At 34.4% G+C, this 19,811-nt stretch overlaps 1 protein-coding gene across 2 annotated transcripts; it reads right to left on the bottom strand.

Annotated features, from left to right (window-relative positions):
* Positions 1 to 2,465: 2,465 nt before the first annotated feature.
* LOC7475713 (uncharacterized) lies at positions 2,466 to 4,060 on the bottom strand. 2 transcript variants are annotated; one of them, XM_006385434.3, is made up of 4 exons: positions 3,896 to 4,060; positions 3,374 to 3,743; positions 2,893 to 3,004; positions 2,466 to 2,816 (listed from the first exon to the last, which is right to left on the bottom strand). In XM_006385434.3, exons 2-3 carry the CDS (start codon positions 3,736 to 3,738, stop codon positions 2,914 to 2,916), a joined length of 456 nt encoding a protein of 151 aa, XP_006385496.1. In that variant the 5' UTR covers positions 3,739 to 3,743; positions 3,896 to 4,060; the 3' UTR covers positions 2,466 to 2,816; positions 2,893 to 2,913. The 2 variants fall into 2 exon arrangements, with proteins under 2 accessions (XP_006385496.1, XP_002304153.1); XM_002304117.4 differs by having other exon boundaries at positions 2,466 to 2,799.
* Between the last annotated feature and the right edge of the window lie 15,751 nt (positions 4,061 to 19,811).

The following is a 19,811-nucleotide window of genomic DNA, read 5'->3' as shown; positions in this document are numbered from 1 at the left end:
GGGAAACTGAACAATCTCAAGAGTGGTTTTGCTTGCACCTAACACATCTAGGGTAAGTAATGATCTTTTGACCTTACTATTGTTCTTTACTTGGCACATGCTTGCCCCTTATCAATCCTTCATAAGAGCTCTGATGAGATTCGCCAAATGTGCTTCCTGATCCCTAAACCCCATCTCTTTTCTTGAGCTGATTAAATTTTCCTCCATTTCCTTTCTCCGGGAGGGGAGGTCTCCCTAAAGAAAACATAGGTTCCTTCTTTTTTTCCAATTATGTATTTCCCCTATTGATCACAGTTTTAAGGGACAAGACAACCTCAATCAAATCTCAAACTATTTGAAAGGTCAAAACAATCAACCCCATCTATAATTCTTGCCTAAAACTATCATTGAATCTTTTAATTTTATGTTGCTTAATGGGTAGATAAATAGAAGAAAACATGGAAAGGTCCTGAAATAGTTTCTCATATTTAGAAAAGATTGAAAATACTAAAATAAAGATATTAAATAAATTTAACTTTAAAATAATTTTAAAATGAATTTTTATCATTTCAAAATAAATCTATCCCTACTATATTTGTCTCTTTTATCTTGATACGATAACCAAACACTATCTAAGATTACCACTCTAAACTATTAAAAAAACTATAAAAAAAACTCTGATGTATTTTGAAAAGTCTTTATTTTCTAAATTCTGATTCCTTTAAATAATACATAACTATTTATAAAAAAGCTTAAAATTAACCTATGAACCTAATTAGAAAAATCAAAACTAGACAATACTCAAACTCCTAATAAAAAAAACAAATTAAAACTTTATAACCTAACTAGAAATGAATTTTAAATAACTAGAAAAAATTAAATACAATAAAATTGCATTTGATTGATCATAGTCAATTATTGTCATATATGGTCAATTTTGTAAGAAAACCTTGTTAACACTTTTAGATTTTTTTCTTGAGCTTTATTTTGTCAACCTGATCTATAATAATAATAAAAAAATGAACTGAATCAGGTTGTTCTATTTGAAAAGAACTTGTTCTATTAACCTATTTAGAAAAAACCAAAACCTAACAAAACTCTAACTCCTAATTAGGAAAAAACCAAATCAAAACTTTCTACCCTAACTAGATAATAATTTTAAAATAACTAGGAAATTAGAAAAAACCAAAACCAAACAAAACTCTAACTCCTCATTAGAAAAAAAAAACAAATCAAAACTTTCTAGCCTAATTAGATAATAATTTTAAAAATAACTAGAAAAAATAAATATAATCTGACTAATTATAGTGAATTATTGTCACATATGGTTGATTTAGTTAGAAAACCTTGTTAACATGCATATATTTTTCCTTGAATTTTATTTTATCCACGTGATCCATAATTAAGAAAAATAACACCTCGAGTTAGACTACTCTACCTAAAAAGAACTCCTGTTTTAAGAAAAAAAAAATCCAAACAAAATTCTAACTCCCATTAAAAATAAAATAAAATAAAATTATAACCTAACCATGTAATAAATCTTAAAATAACTAGGAAAAATAAATGCTCATGATGGATCATGGTCAATTATTGTCACATCACAATTGATTTTGTTTGAAAACCGTTTTGATTTTCACTTGAGCAAAAGAATAACCTGTGGGTCTTTTTGTAATTTATATTATGATCTAATTGGATCAACTTTGCATCATTTATTTTGATTGCGCTGAAAAAAAAAAGAAAAAAAAATAACACTCCTAGTCAGCTAGATCATGTGTACGTCGATCCATGGGGTCATACAAAACATTTTCCAACATATAATACAGGGAAAATATCAAACATAAAGCTAGCTTAAAAGGAAGACAAGAATCTCCCCTAAAGCCTAATGCCGTAGTGCTAGAGGCATTGATGATTGCATAGCCACTTTTTTTGAAGATCTAAGTGCAGGTCAATGAAGGGAATCCGATGTTTCTTTCTTTCCTTTTCTTTTTCTACGAAGTTTTTCAAAAGTTTTGTGCGACAAGGTTTAAGTTAATCCCGAACGCTGAAATTCCAAGTTCTATTTTGACATCTCTAAATTCCGAACAATCCTTTAAACATCCATCATTCGATGCTAATTATAACAAGAAATCTTCTTCTTTTTTCTTCCATCATGCCACGAAAAGGAATATGGGTGTTCATCAATTTTATTTTTATTTTTTTCAAATTGCAAGTGGCAGGCGGATGAACAAACTTCCTCCCACCTTTTGCCCATATTGGAGCGGAGTAATGCCTTGGTTCTAAATCTTTCAAATGATTTCTTTCGTACTGTATTGCATCTTACTTTTGATTTCTGTTTTGAAGAATTCCTTAGTTCAGTTTGTAGATTATATTTTGGACCATTCCGTACGTGAAACCAGCCAGCTGCATCTATATAGACACATACGTACATATATCTCTAAGTGGAAAGCGATAGGGATCTATAAAGTTTGATGGCAAATCATTCCAAGTAATAGAAAAGAAATATATAAGCAGGAGAATCATCTTCTTTTAAGAAAACCATGCACAATACAATAAAGAAAGCAGTCTCTAGAACAAAAGGGGAAATGGGCAGTAGATCAATAATGAATATAATATATCAAAAGCCCACAAATACAATGATACTTCCTACAGGAAGCCTGACAAAATGCCAAGGGTTTATATATAGCTTAAAGCAGCAAACATGGTTTTTAAACCATGTTTCATCACCTCAAGACCCTAGCCAATGCAAAAAGAAATAAAGAAGAAAAGGAAAACAGTGATATTTTTTTTTAATAATGTAGTCTTTCTTGGTTGCTGCAGTCCCTGCAAGAAAAATCATACTATATATTAATTGTGAGAGGCCAAACGCAATTAATATCATTTTGAAAGCAGTTAAAGACAATATTAATTTCATACCCGGAAATGGGGAAATTATATCTAGTATGAAGTTGTGTTGCTAAGGTCTCTTGGGGCATTGCACTTGAAGCACTCCATTCTGCTAGCAAAGTTATGCTCGTTGCATCCCCACCTGCCCCGTGAATTACATACGAATAATTAAAACATTAACAATATTGTTTTTGATTACTTTATGAATAGGTTGAGCTTGCATTTTATTTTATGCACACCAACAGCTAGAGAAAGAGTGAGATAGATATTTTATAAAGCATCTCCTTTTTGCAGAAAAGAAGGGAAGAAAAAAGCAGTCAAAAAATGAGGAGTTGAATACGAAGAGCTTGTAAGATTCATTGTGTAGAGTAATTAATGACTGTATTAATACATAAAGCCTGTCTCATTCATATATTTATGTTTCTTTTGTTTTTCTTAAGGCAAGATCATGCTACGTGCGTCAATTAATTAATTATCATGTTATATAATTAATCATATGAAAATGTGATACCTAGTGCAAATCCAATCCCCGGATTTCCAACCAGATCGATTGCTGCCTCCAGTGCTGCCCCCAAAACCTCTAGAGCGAGAGAAGTCGGAATCAAAGCCCCCAGAAGAATCAATTTCCTTGTACACTCCGCATTTGAAGCAACTCGAGCGGCTAGCAAAGTTGTGGGCCCCACAGTTTCCGGCGGTGCAGTACCAGTCACCGGGGCGAACATCCGAGCCGGTAAAACCAAATGCTGACCCACCCCGCGCACCAAAACCTCCTAAATCACCTCCGGTCCTGGGGTCCCCACAGCGCTGGCACGAGTCACGCCTCTGAAAGTTGAGGTGTTGGCATGACCTGCAGTTCCAGTCTCCTGGCCTGCTCATATTTGCTGCATGCATCAAGATAAAAGGCATTGTTAATGATTATATTACAGCTATATAGAATTAAAAATCATTGCATTAAAATTTAAAACCTATAGGCCAGGTATCAGCAGCCAGCTATAGAAGATTAATTAAGGAAATAGTGATGAGAGTTGCAAACCTTTGAAATGATTTGAGAAGACTAAGAGCTAACTGAGAGAAGAGTAGCAAAAGGGCTCACAATTCACAAAGATCTCTCAAGGTAGAAGATCAAAGGCAAATGTTGATGGAATGATGTGTGGCATGGGGGTGATTATATACATGCTCGGGCCTCAGAAAAAGGGGAATAAATAGAGGAGTGTGCTAGTGTTAACGTACTTTTTCGTGTTGCAAAAACTTCGATAAATGGAAAACAACAAAAATCTAAAGTAGGAAAAGAGATAAAGGGAAATTCCAGCCACGATTCCAACGACTGGATTGGATTTTTTTTTCTTCTTCTTTTGTAACATGGAACATGCACTTTGGCCAGCTATTGCTGTCTTTTAGCTAGGGTTTCTTGACGTGAAATTTGAGAAGTACATGCACAAATAGACACACTCATCATTTGTTGCCCGTACACCATCGCCCATCTAGTTCATATTCATTTTCACATTCAATCATGAGGTAATTAATCTGTAACAGTCCCGGCAGCGCCTAAAGGAGCAAGATCAAGTAGAGGCCGGGGGAAGAAATGAAGGAGGCGTATGGGAGAAGACTTACCTGCAGCAAAGAAAGAAAGTGAGCAAGTGTAGGGTCAAGATTAGACAAGAAGAACTTACATGGATGGCTGAGATGATGAACTCCTGCAGCTGACAGCTGGCAAAGGAGTAAATCCCAAATACAAAACGGCACAGTTTGAGAGAAGAAAAGGAGTCCAAATACGGCACAGTTTGGGAGAAGGAAAAAAGAGTCCAAATACAACACTGATAAATAAAACAGCTGTCAATTCTATCTATTATCTTGTTATTTTAATTAACCGAGAGTTACAATAAAAGGGAGAGGGAGGAGCAGCAGAAAGGCAGGAAATTGCTTTGAAGCAAATCTCATTCACCCAGGAGGCCCGGGCTACCTCGAAGCTGCCCAGAAATCTAGATTAGGGTTTATCAAAATTGCATTGTTCTTTCAATTCAAGTCTTTAAGATATTTCGTTTCAGTTGTTATTTCAGTTTCCTCAATTTCTTTTTGTTAAAACCTGTAAGGCTCAGGTCCAAGAAAAGCTATAATAAAAGTAAAAGAAAAATTCCAGACATTCTCCCTTACTTATCAAGATCATTACAAGTGGTATCAGAGCCACGATTCTCGGATGGCTGAAGGAATAAGAGTTTCACAATTGATAGAAACAGTATCAGGAATGAAACAACAACAGGAGGCGCAACAACAAAACCAGCAGAATCAGCAGCAAATATTGGAAGACATAGTCCAGCAATTAAGAAACATGTCTACCAGGATGGATCAGATGGCTAAGGCCCAAGGGAAAAGGCCCATGGGCTCCCCTCCTCATTCTCCCACCAGGACAAACAATGGAATTACCAGGCATGAAGTAGTACCACAGGAAGGATTTCAGCAGGTTCAGCTCAAGTCAATCAGGTTGGAGTTCCCCCGGTTCAATGGAGATGATCCTATTGGTTGGGTGTACAAAGCCAATCAATTCTTTAACTTTCACAATACTCCAGCCCAACACAGATTGTTTATAGCCAGTTTTCACATGGAAGGAAAGGCCATAACATGATATCAGGAACTAGAAGAAACTGGAATTCTCACCAGTTGGGAGGCCTTCATTAAAGCCCTCCAAATTCGTTTTGGAACCTCATCTTACGATGACCCCATGGAGGCCCTCATAAGTATCAAACAGGTCTCAACAGTAGAGCTCTACAAAACCCAATTCGAGATGCTTTCGAACCAGGTCAGGGGGCTGTCTGACTCTCACAGGCTCAGCTGCTTCCTAGGTGGATTAAAAGAGGAGATAAGAATGGGAGTACGAATGCTAAACCCTCAGAACCTAGTGGCTGCCTACGGATTAGCAAGGATGCAGGAGGAAAATCTGACAATCATGAGGAAATCATGGAGACCTAGTGCTATAGGGTTTCAAGGCCGAAACCCCACGCCAACTCAGCCCAGGGCTGAAAACAAACCAATTCCGGTACAAAGACTCACCCCTGCACAGATGAAGGAAAAAAGAGACAAGGGGCTTTGCTTTAAATGTGACAGTAAGTGGGGACCTGGTCATAAGTGTGGAGGACCCAAGATATTCCTGATAGAGGAATTAGAGGAGGAGATGGAGGATACAAATTTTGTTCCTGAAGACCTGATTGATCTAGGAGACCCTCAGGAAGAAGGCAAGGAGGGAATCGGCATATCCCTTCATGCCATCATCGGAAATCCCAATCCTAAAACTATGAGGGTGTCAGTTAAGCTAAGTGGCCATAATTTCGTGGCCTTAATTGACACAGGAAGTACTCATAATTTCATACATCCCAGGGTAGCGAGGAGAGTAGGGATGAAAGTGTTAAAACACAAGCCTATTGGGGTGAACATTGCAGATGGATCCAAGCTGTGGAGTGAGGGAAGCTGCTCAGATCTCAAACTGATGATTCAAGGAAATCAGTTTGTCACTCGGGCTTATGTCATACAGCTGGGAGGATGCGATATGGTGTTAGGAATCCATTGGCTCAAAAGTTTAGGGCCCATTCTTTGGGACTTTTCAGCCTTGAAAATGGAATTCCAAAAGGAGGGGAAGAAGGTCTCGATTTGTGGAATGGGAGTGGAGAGATCAGAAGTAGACTGCAGCCCAACCTTTTTACAAGAACTGAGAAGAGTCGAAGAAGGACTGATTCTGCAAATTTAGGAGCTGGGAGCAGTCCAGAATAAAATTCCAGAACAGATTGAGAATCTGTTGCTAGAATTCATGGAAGTCTTTCAAGAACCGAAAGGAATCCCACCTAGCAGATCACATGATCACTCTATAGTGTTGAAAGAAGGTACCTCCCCAATAAGTGTACGTCCTTACAGATACCCCTACTACCAAAAAATCTGAGATAGAAAAACTCATTAAGGAGTTGTTGGTAATGGGTACCATAAGACCCAGCTAAAGCCCTTTTTCATCGCCAGTCCTACTAGTTAGGAAGGCTGATGGGTCATGGAGAATGTGTGTGGACTATCGTGCCCTCAACAAGGAAACTGTGAAAGACAAGTTTCCCATACCAGTGGTGGAAGAACTATTAGACGAACTACATGGTTCTCAATTTTTTTCCAAGCTAGACCTCCGATCAGGCTTCCACCAGATCAGAATGAAGGAAGAAGATGTCCCTAAAACAGCTTTTAGGACTCATGAAGGGCACTATGAATTTCTGGTGATGCCTTTCGGCCTCACAAACGCCCCTTCCACCTTTCAAAGTTTGATGAATGATATTTTTCGACCCTATCTCAGAAAATTCGTGCTGGTTTTCTTCGACGACATCCTAGTCTACAGCCATAATGTGGAAGAACATGAGAGACACCTAAGGATGGTATTTGAGACTCTAGTCCGACATAAGCTATTTGCCAAACATTCCAAATGTAAATTTGCAAGCAGTGAAGTTGAGTATTTGGGGCATATCGTATCAGGCCAGGGGGTGCATGCTGATCCCAGCAAGGTAGAGTCAATGATCAAATGGCCAAAACCAAACACACTCAAATCACTAAGGGGTTTTTTTAGGGTTAACAGGCTACTACCGCAGATTCATCAAAGGTTATGGGGAGATTGCAGGTCCATTGACTAGACTGTTAAAAAAAAGGGCTTTTAAATGGGGTTCAGAGGCAGACCAAGCCTTTGAACAATTAAAAAAGGCCGTATCAACCCCTCCCGTCCTAGCACTACCAGATTTCAACCAAAGTTTTGTAATAGAATGTGATGCCTCAGGAATAGGACTCGGAGCTGTGCTAATGCAAGAGGGCCGACCCATCTCCTATTTCAGCAAGAGTCTAAAGGGGAGGGAATTATCACTATCCACTTATGAGAAGGAATTCTTGGCACTAGTTACTGTTGTTCAGAAGTGGAGGCCTTACTTATTGGGCCAAGCCTTTAAAGTTAAGACAGACCAACAGAGCCTCAAGTATTTATTGGAGCAGCGGGTTGGGACACCCACACAGCAGAAATGGTTGTCCAAATTAATTGGATATGACTTTGTGGTCGAATTTCGAGCAGGAAGGGAAAACCTAGTAGCTGATGCACTCTCTAGACAGGAGGATACTACAGAAAAAGGTACACTATGGGCTATCTCTACCCCGATTGTTAACTGGGCTGATCGATTGAAGGATAGTAAAACTGATCCAGAAATTCAAACTATCATGCAACAACTAGACCAAGAGACTATAGGTTCCTTGAAATATCGTCTTAGGGGAGGGATACTATACTATAAACACAGAGTCTACATAAGCCAATCCAGCCCTATAAAAAATGATATACTGAATTATATTCATGACAGTCCAACCTCAGGGCACACAGGGTTTGAGAGAACACTAAAAAGGGCAAGGAGAGATTTCTTTTGGGTAGGGATGAAATCAGACATACAAAATTATATAAAACACTGTGAAGTTTGTCAAAGAGCAAAAGGAGAAAACACAAAACCCTCCGGGCTCCTACAGCCCTTGCCTATACCCACCAGACCATGGTCATCCATATCTATGGATTTTATAGAAGGGCTCCCTAAATCTAATCAGTACTCAGTAATTATGGTAGTTGTGGATAGGCTTACCAAATATGCCCATTTTATTCCCGTATCCCACCCCTACAGCGCGACAAAAATCGCCAACCTGTTTTCACAAAATGTGGTGAAGCTGCATGGGCTCCCAAACAACATAGTATCCGATCGGGATCCTACCTTCACTAGCAAGTTTTGGGGGGAATTATTCCAAATTCAAGGGGTCAAGCTACTGATGTCCACAGCCTACCACCCCCAAACCGACGGGCAGACCGAGGCCACCAACAAAACACTGGAAGGGTATTTGAGATGCTATGTAGGTGATAACCCGAAAGGGTGGTCCAATTGGCTAACCATGGCTGAATAATGTTACAATACCAGCTACCACTCATCCTTCAAATCTACCCCGTTTGAAGCAACCTACGGCTACCCGCCCCCAAGTCTCACAGATTACATCCCCGGTTCAACCAAAAATCAAGCAGCAGAAGAACATTTACAACACAGAACAGAGCAAATTGCAGAAATCAAACACAACTTATCTCAAGCTCAGGCGAGACAGAAGAAACAAGCAGACAAATGCAGAAAAGAAATCCAGTTCTCAGAAGGGGAATGGGTTTACCTCCGGCTCCAGCCATACCGACAGTCCAGCATGCAAAGGAAAAAAAATGTGAAGTTAGCTTATAAATATTTCGGGCCGTTCCAAATCTTAAAAAAAGTGGGAGAAGTGGCTTACCAGCTAGATCTTCCCAAGGAAGCCCGGATCCATAGCACCTTCCACGTCTCACTGTTGAAGAAATGGGTTGGAAAGGGAATCGTTCCTGAACCGAAGCTACCCAGTCTCGAAACCAAGCTGAAATCTCAGCCAGAACCAGCAGAGATAATTGACCGAAGGAGCCAAGTCTCGAGGGGGAAGAAGAAGGAAGAGGTGCTGTTAAGATGGGAATGATAGCCCAAAGAAGACGCTGTTTGGGTCAATGAAGAGTGGTTAAAAGGTTCCTACCCTCACCTTGAGGGCAAGGTTTTTTAAGGGGGAGAGAGTTGTAACAGTCCCGGCAGCGCCTAAAGGAGCAAGATCAAGTTGAGGCCGGGGGAAGAAATGAAGGAGGCGTATGAGAGAAGACTTACCTGCAGCAAAGAAAGAAAGTGAGCAAGTGTAGGGTTAAGATTAGACAAGAAGAACTTACGTGGATGGCTGAGATGATGAACTCCTGCAGCTGACAGCTGGCAAAGGAGTAAATCCCAAATGCAAAATGGCACAGTTTGAGAGAAGAAAAGGAGTCCAAATACGACACAGTTTGGGAGAAGGAAAAAAGAGTCCAAATACAACACTGATAAATAAAACAGCTGTCAATTCTATCTATTATCTTGTTATTTTAATTAACCGAGAGTTACAATAAAAGGGAGAGGGAGGAGCAGCAGAAAGGCAGGAAATTGCTTTGAAGCAAATCTCATTCACCCAGGAGGCCCGGGCTACCTCGAAGCTGCCCAGAAATCTAGATTAGGGTTTATCAAAATTGCATTGTTCTTTCAATTCAAGTCTTTAAGATATTTCGTTTCAGTTGTTATTTCAGTTTCCTTAATTTCTTTTTGTTAAAACCTGTAAGGCTCAGGTCCAAGAAAAGCTATAATAAAAGTAAAAGAAAAATTCCAGACATTCTCCCTTACTTATCAAGATCATTACATAATCTAATCACTATCTTAAGAATTTCATTCACTAATTCGATGAATCAGCATTTAGTTACTAAAATGTTTAATTAGCCCCTATGCAAACTACTTCTACAGAAAGATAAAGTAAAAATTAATAATTAATGAATTTGTTTTTTGGTGTAATTGATGAAAACATATTAATTTTTGTTTGAGAAAATTACTAAAAATATCATATGGTTAGTTTAAGTATATGAACACTTTACATATCAACTTTCCTTAAATAATTATACTTTACATCCTTTTGTCATAAAATTAATTTTAATTTATATTTTGTATTTTAATTTTATCTATTGTCTTATTCACTGTAAAAAAAACATTAAAAATGTTATAGATTTGTTATTTAGCATGTGTTATGACTCTTTTTCTTAACTCAATTTTCCCTTATAATTAGAAGAAAAAATTATTAAAAACATTGTGTAGTTTGACAATGGGAACACTTTGCAAATTAAAGCAATGCTTGTGTTAATTAGAAGGCTTACATAATCAGTTAGCCATCTCTTTTATTTATGTGACTAGGGCAACATACATGTGATACTGTGCAGTATACTATATAAGATAAATTTATACAGAGAAAGTACAATATTTTCTATATAATTACAACACATTCCATAATATTGCATATTAATTTTCATAAATTACACTTTGCAAAAAAACTTTAGCTTCTTTCACCCAATTGTGCAAATCCCTATTTAAGGAAAAAGATTGAAATTAAAATAAACCATCCTTTGAAGAGGAACAAATAATCACCATAATTGTCATCTCCTCTACTAAATTGAACCTCTACTACCGTCATGTTTTCCAAATTGAGCCCACCACCATTATAGTCATCACAAGCCCCATCAAACTAAAAAACCAAACAAAACCTACTTAGCCACCATTGTTATAAACATCATCAACAAAGAACACTGCAACAACAATAAGACCAACCAATTTTGTAACAATATTGTTGAAATAATTTTGAGCAAATGAAGGCAAAAAAAAAAGAAGAAATTCAAGGGTGGTGGTCATGGATCAAAGGTAAAGGGTGAATAATGGTGGCTTGGGTTAAGCACAAACAATGGTGGCTAAAGGTTAAGGATGAACAATGATGGCTGTCGGTCAAGCGTGAATGATGGCAACTCAAGGTTGATGGTGAACGATGATGGTTATAGGCTGAGTGTGAATGGCATTGGATGTGGTTCATTGGCAAATGATGATATATATATTAAATAAAAAAACTAAAACCCGTGAGTGTTTCCCTGTAGCATAAATCCACTGTTCATCCTCTCAAATTTTATTGTGGACCTACTATATATTCAATTTGTTTTTCAATTTCATCCTCAAACTTTTTTTTTGGTGCAATTGCATCCTTTTTAGGTCAAATCCAAGGGCAATTGAATCAAATTTATTGGCTAGGGATGGAATTGAAAGATAAAGGATTAAATCAGAAAATGTGCCATAAATAGGTGATGGTTTCAAAACTCACACAAAAAGTTTAATTTAATTCTCACATTTAAAAAAAAAATTTGGTAACTCAATATTTTTTCAATTCAATTTTGGTGAAAAAGTTCTTTTTTGATATTTTTTTAATCCATGGTTTAAGAGAGGAAAGAGAGTGGTCACTGAATTCCAGCATAGAGAGAGAAAAAGGTCATTGACGCCGATTCCAGTCACCAAAATGATTGATCTTGTGAGATTAATGTCCCATCTTACGAGATTAAATATCTTAATCTATATATGTGTCTTAATTTTCTCTGTTTTATTTTTTGTTATCGTTTATGACTTTTTATTTATTTATTAATACATATAGTTCTTAATTTATTTGATTACATGTATGCATAAACTTTTGATTTTTATTAGAATTCTTTTAACTACAAAAACATGTCGAAAAAGCCTGTATATATAATTTTTTTTATTGAAAAAAATATCTTTATTTAAAATGATTTTTGTATTTGATACTATTGTCCCATACCATTAGACTAGGCAACGTTATGAAACCATATTGATGATGAGACAAAGGGACCAAATAGGAATCCAAAGGCATTTTGAATTTTTGTTAGTAAACTAAAAGCATCATACAATTAAAAAAGTCAATAAACTACAATATTTATTATAAAAATAAAGGTATTAAGTTATAATTTCATTTAAATGGAAGGACTAGATTTACACCACACCCATTTAATAATAATTATTAACATATACTAAAAGACCTTGGTATTTCAGTATTGCGATAAACAGTGAAATGCTTTAGCCTTTTACAATTTGATTCTCAAGATTTACTAAAAGGCCTTGGCATTTCACTGTAGCAATGAACAATGAAATAGTTTGGCCTTTTATAATTTGGACCTTAATGTTTTTATTTTTTATTTTTTCATCATTCAATGTTGGGTTTAATGGGTATCAGACTTCATAACTTGTTTTGATTTATTTTTTATGTAGCTATCCCAATCTTATAACTTGGGTTTGAGAGGTTAACACAAGTGAACTCAACTTATTTTTTTTTTAATTGATTATTTTCTTAACTTCACGAATCAACATTGTGTTGATTGAGAATTTGAATTTATATTTTTTAATTTGCTTTTTATGGGGGTTATCACGGTCTCATGACTCAAATCACAAGTTTTGCAGGTTAGCCAAGTTGGTCTGAGTTTTTTTTTGTCCTTTTTAATTGATTTTGTTTTTCAATTTCATCCTTCAATATTAGGTTGATTGGGAATTAAACTTCAAAATTTATTTTGGTTTGCTTTCTATTTCTATAAAGTTATCTCAGCCTCATGACTCGAGTCACGGGTTTGGTCGGTTAACTTGAGTTGTCTAGGGTGGTTTTTTCGTGTCCTTCTTTTCATTGATTTTTTTTAAAATTTCATCATTCAACATTGAGTTAATTGAGAATTGAGCTTCATAATTTATTTCTATTTTCTTTATATGTGATTATCTTGGTCTCATGACGAAGTTTTCACAGGTTAACTCGACTAATTTTTCTAACTGATTTTTTTTTTTGCAATTTAATCCTTAAGTATTAGATTGATTAAGAATTGAGCTTATTGATTTTTTTTATTTGCTTTCTACAGGATTATTAGGGTCTCATACCTGGGTCGGAGATTTGGCAAGTTAACCTGAGTTGATCCGAGTGAATTTGAATAAATCCGAGTAAATTCAAGTAGATACAATATGTTGTCATCTCAATATTGAAAAAAATGATATCGTCTTGATTTTTTTAGTCAAGCTATATTTTTATCAGTCGTTCGGGTTGTTTTTAGGCCTGCAAAGTTGACTATATCATATGTGGTCAACCTCCACATATTTTTTTTTTCTAGAAAGTATGTTAATTAACAACATCTAAATACTTTTTCATGTTAACAAAAATTTAATCGGACACGCGGCATGGCACGAAGAATTATATATACATATAGATAGATAGAGATGTAGAATCACAAGAGCACAATGATGGGTTGTTAATATACAAGGACAATTATGGAAAGTTGGTATGCAAAATTTTCACCAGCTTACACTACAAAGATGTTTTTAGTAATTTTTATTATTGATATATAAGAGAATTTTTATCTTTTAATCTTTCTGATAAGTAATTGTGTTAACTGAGGATATAAAAAGTAATTTTAAAAGGTTGATATAATTACATGCAGGCTTCATTTTAGTTTTAGTTTTGAAGAATATCATTGTGAGAGATGCATGCCAAGGAGTTCTCTGGTCATGATTACTACATATGCTTTTTTCCAAAGAATTCTTAGGAGAAAGTTGCATGTATGCCTAGCTAGAGCGGAATTTGTAACCAGTCAAACTGAACTAAGTTGAACCAAGTTGAGCTTTAGATGGTCACATTCAGTCCATGTAAGTTAGACCAGCAATTCTGGGTCCCATATAAAGCAAACAGAAGATATTGTCAGCCTATAAGCACAACAGCCCTAATCCAAAAATGTAGTTAATTAATTAAGTGAACCACGAACCCTAGAAAGGCCCCTTTGACCATAGCACTGGGGACCCTCAAATCACTAGCATGTTTTCAAAGTATGTATACACAGTTAAAATGGCTTGAAGGGAGATCTCTCGAACTAGCATGAAAACCAAAAAAGAATCCTAATTAGCATATCTTGGTAGACATGTAATAAGTACTCTTGGTATTCTAAACTTTAGGAAGGCCCACTTCTTATCTCAATTATTTCCATGATGCGTCATGTCTCTATCAGTATTTTACTTCGAGAATCAGCAATTTTTTTGGGGGAGGCGAATGGCTTGGTAAATTGTTGTTGCTTTACGAAGTTGAATATTCCCCTTTTTCTCATACTTCATGTTTTCTTTGAATTATGTATATGGAAGATTACTGTCTAACTAGAAGGCAGCTACATGTATTTCCTTGACGTCTCTTCTCTCTGGTTTTTTCTTATAATCAAACCTGTCTAACTTGCTCTCCTAGCTCTAATATTTTCACATATATTTTTCCTTTTCATTGTGTTTAATTAATCGAACCATATGTATATAAAGATAAGCTGTTGATGTATAGAAGGGGTGTTCTGTAAACATATACGTAAAATACTTCCATATTAGAAAGAAAAAAAAAAAAAAAAGAGAAAGGCAACTGGTGAGTTTCAATAAAGATAGTTGAAGGCTGGAATTAAATGATGGAATAACAAGTTATCGAGGAGAGGTTTCATTTTGACCACCTTTTGCTTTTCTTTGTTTTTTCCTTTTCTTTTCTGCGGCTGCTGTTCCAATTAAAAACCCCTTTAATCTCTTTATTACCCTCTCAAAAACAACATGCATAGAGGACAACATATCAAAATGCTTAAGATATCTGTCCTCCATTCTCTTGGAGAAGAGTAAAGGGGAGATGGAGAGGGGCAAACTATAAAGAAGAGCCAACAAGAGCAAAGAGAGGTGGTGCTGATTCGATTCTCTACCTTGGGAATCTCACCCATGCATGACCACGACCAACCCTTTCCTTTCCTTAATAATAATAATATTCTGCCTTTTCTTTCTTTGTCACTAGCTCGCTAAGCTCTCCTCCCTTTCTTTTTCTTTCCTTTGAGTAGTTGTGTGCGCGTGTGTTTTGGTAAAAAAGGAAAAGAATATACTACTTTTTCTTTAATTATTTTTTCTTCCCTTTTATTGGATTTCATTTTAGTTGATTTTTGCTCAAATTTATTTTCTTTTTAGACATGTAATCAGCAAGACTGTGCATGGAGATAACCAGCTCTTAGAATATATAAAAAACCAAATAATTTTCGATCTTTGCTTATGCTAATTAAAGTTAAATTCTACATTATATTTTCGGCTGTTCCTTTAGATCCACTTATCGGTGGATTTAGCAAATGTAGCATAGGAGGTAGTGCTCTTGCTTAATCTTTCAAGAAATTGGTTGACTATAATTTTACACTTTAGTTTCATCATTTTTTTCATTAATGTTATTTTCTATAGAAAAAAAATAATTATTTGATTTTTTATATAGAGAATAAGGAAGAAACACTATATATACAATTCTAACTTGAAAAACTAATTATATAGGAAACCATTAACCTAATAATCAGAAAATTAACTATAACTCGCTTTACAAGAAATTACAAAATCTTAACACTCTATCTCAAGTGGATGCATAAATATTATACATGCCCAACTTATTTCAAAACTTTAATAACACTAAACTTGAAACTACTTTGATAATAATATAGATCAATTGATCATCAAATTTGATCATAATCAACTCTATAATATTTTTATTCATCTTCTCCTTATAATATATACATGTTTTGTACATGCTTGTTGTTTTATTATCACAATATAGTCAAATCAATTGCCTCAATGGATAACCCAAATCTTGTAATAGAAGTCTTAATCACAACGCTTCACAATGTCTTAAAGTCATATCTTTTAATTCAATTTTGTACTTGAGTGAGCACCAACACCATATTTCATACTTCTCCTATAATAAAATTACTATTTATGAAGCAGACCACTATCATTTACCACTTTAGCATAGTCAATATTAGCAAATGTATCCATGTTTTTACAATCTGTATTTTTAGTGAACAAAATTCCCTTTCCAAGTGCAACCTTCAGATATTGCAAAACACGTATAATTGCATTCATTTATTGCTTTCCCAAATTATGCATAAAGTGACTAACAATACTCAATGCATAAGTCAAATTTGATCTCATGTGAGCTAAGTACATCAATCTTCCTTTAAGTCTCGGGTATCTTCTTTTATCAGCTGGTATCTGATTGGACTTAATATATAACTTTAAACCTTTTTCTACTGGTGTTTCAATTGGTTGACATGCTAATATATTAGTATTTTGTAAAAGATGTCAAGTATATTTTCTTATTAAGATATATAAAGAGTTTTTTATGAGATTAAGACATTTTTATTCTTAAATTTTTTTCCAAAAGACCTAGATCTTTCATTTTAATTTATATGGACAAGTAATCTTATAGGGCTTTCTGTTATTCATAATCATTTTCCATAACCACCATATCATCTATATATATAAAGAGTGCGGTAATCTTACCTTGTCTTTTTTTTTTTCTAGGAATAATACAAGATCTAAATTGCTCTTATGATAGGCAAAAGCTACCGTAGATTTTATGAACCTTTCAAACCATGCTCTCATAGATTATTTCAATTTATACAATGATCTCTTCAACCCACATATTTTTTTATTATGCCTTGTAGGTTTCATGCATCCTGGTCAAAGATATATGTTAACTTTTTTTAATAATTCACCATATAAAATTGCATTCTTCACATTGAGTTATTGTAATGGCCAATTAAAGTTTGCAAACAAAGATAATAAGACTTGAATTATGTTAATTTCGATTGCAGGTACAATAGACTCAATGTGATCGATCCTATAGGTTTGAGAGTTACCTTATTCCACCAGTCTTACTTTAAAGCATTCAATTATGCAATTGGGCTTGTACTTTACCATGCAAATCCAATGACATCCAACTAGTTTCTTTCTTGTTTGAGGATGAATGAGTTTGTAAGTTTTATTTTTTATAAGGATGTTAAAGAACCAATTCAACTCAAAAGCTTAAGCTATTAGATAAAGTTCCAATATATGATTTATATTATTATCTAACAAACCTTTTTAAGTGAAAGCCCTTTAGACTTGAAACTTGCACAAACTTGCATTATCTTGTGCTTAATTTTTATTAAATAAATAGGGATGATGAGATTCGAACTCGTAACCGCTTGGGCATCAAAGCTTTGATACCATGTCAAAGAACCAATTTAACTCAAAAGTTTAAACTATTAGATGATGTTTCAGGATATGATTTATATTATTCTCTAACAAAAGATTTTATCTTTTCGTTCATAGCTGCTTTCCACCTTGGATCAACTAAGGCTTCTTATACACTATTAGGAATGAATACTATAATTGAATTAAGAATAAAAGATTTAATTATAAAAAATAATGTCTAGACATATAATAACTCATATGATATCTGAATTTACTAAAAAATTTGGGTTTATATATGGGTTTAAGAATACCTCTAGTGTGATAATTTGATAATTTTCTGATTGATTCAAATACCAAGTCAGAAAAATCTTCAACAAATGATTAGTTTGGTATGTCAATTGTGAAGGACTCTAACTTGAACAAAGCATTTGTTAGTGTCATATCTTCAGTATTTGGGTGTTCATCACCACTTTAGTCCAAGATTATATCACTCAAATCCAATTCACTTTCTTTCTTTTTTTTCTTTTTATTATCCTTTTAGCTTGTGAATCGTTACCTCTAGAATCTAAGTTTATGTCTAAAATATCATAATTAGAACAAGTATTTTGATAAATAGTTCCATATGCTTCCAAATATTATTGAAGTTCAAAACTATGATATTCTCCCCTATTATACCTATAGAAAACCTAAACTTGTGCCTTGTACTAAAATTCAACTATGATATTCTCCCCCATTATAATTATACAAAACCTAAACTTGGGCCATTATAACATGTTTACTTCACCTTTGAATTTCATCAAGCTCATCCAAGTCATCCTGGTATGGTCATCAAAATGGTAACAAACTAATCCACTCCAAGTAGTGACTTTGATGGACCTCAAATATCATAATGTATAATTATAAATAAATGTGGGTTTTTAAATAAACTTTTAGAAATGAAGCACGATGGTTCTTTGCCAGTTCACAAACATCACATTGAAAACTAAAAATATCAATTTTTTTTCCAAATAAACTTGGAAATAATTTGTTTAAATAACCAAAACAAACCATGTCCCATATGACAATGCCAGGACCATTAAATCATCTTCTTCTTCCCCTCAAAGTATTTAAGTTTGACGTAATGTTTTGAACCTTTTGACATTCTCTTGCATTTTTAGTGAAAGCCTTGGTTTCTTTTTTCTTTTTTTTAGACATCATGTTCACATTTGTTTTGGGTTTTGTATCAAGCTACTTATGCTTATATGTTATGCTCTAAAAAGTTGAAGTAAGACTAGGTATATTTGTTGAGATTTTTTGATTTCATGTACATGGATTTAAAGTTAATTTTTTTACTAATAGGTTCTTAATTTCCTGTATAATTAGTTTTCTAAATTAGCTTAGCTAGTATTGTATACATATTTTTGCTTCCTCATTCTCTAAATAAGAACATTAGAAGAGTATTTTATTCCTATTGAAAACATGGTATTAAAGCTAAGTTTTTGAAATCCTTAAATCCCTAGCTTTTTTTTCTTCTAATTATTGTCTGATTTCCCCTCCCCCTTTTAAAGTCTTTGAGTCCTTCAAAGGAAAAAATCACATTTAATCTTACTATCTTTGATAAATTAAGAGAAACATATTGTGTATGGGTGTGATTTTCTAGAAAAAATAATAAGATTTGATAAAACTCATAACTTCTCGAACAATAATTTTGAAGATTGATTAAATGCTTCGATAAGAGTTGTTCGTGGTCCGATTAAGTTGAAATTTTATTAGCACGTTCATGACACAAGGTTCTATAATCTAAACAAATGGATATTCGATTTGGAGTAGCCTAACTAGTGTTTTTTTTGTTATGAATAGTAATCATAATTTTGTGATTCATATAAAGTGAGGGAAAACTATTTTTTTTGTGATTGACTTGAATATTCTAAATTAGAGAGAGAAAGATCAACTCTAGACATTGATTCATCAAAACATAATGAGAAATTCATTTGTGTTACCAAGCTTTCCGATCAAGCTAAACACTACAAAGAAATGGTAGATATTATGAAGAAAATGGTGAAACTTGATGTTGAATTAATTATGGGGGAGAGACACTTACTCTCTATAGGTTAAAAGAATGTGAAGAAGGAAATCATGGATGATCTTGTCATCAAATGAGTAGAAAAAAGAGTCAAAAGGGAATGAAACCAATGTGAAGAGGATTAAAGAGTATATGAAGAAGATGGAAGTAAAGTTAGATGATACTTGTAATGATATTATGATTATGATTGATGAGAATCTCATTCCATCATCTACAACTTGAAAATCCTTTGTTTTTTACTATAAGATGAAAGATAATTATTACATGTATCTAGTAGGATTTAAAAATGATAATGAACGGAAAAAAGGTAGTTTCTTAGTCACTCAAAGCATATAAGACTACAATAATAATTGCAAATTGAACTAGGCCACCAGTGTAAGAACAATAATGGTGTTAACAAGTCTACTTATAAATGGTATCATTGAAATCAGATG

Source organism: Populus trichocarpa, chromosome 3 (assembly GCF_000002775.5).
Source record: "Populus trichocarpa isolate Nisqually-1 chromosome 3, P.trichocarpa_v4.1, whole genome shotgun sequence".
Classification (NCBI taxonomy): domain Eukaryota; kingdom Viridiplantae; phylum Streptophyta; class Magnoliopsida; order Malpighiales; family Salicaceae; genus Populus; species Populus trichocarpa.
Note: the sequence above shows the minus strand (reverse complement) of the source record. Positions and strands in the feature narration are given on the sequence as shown.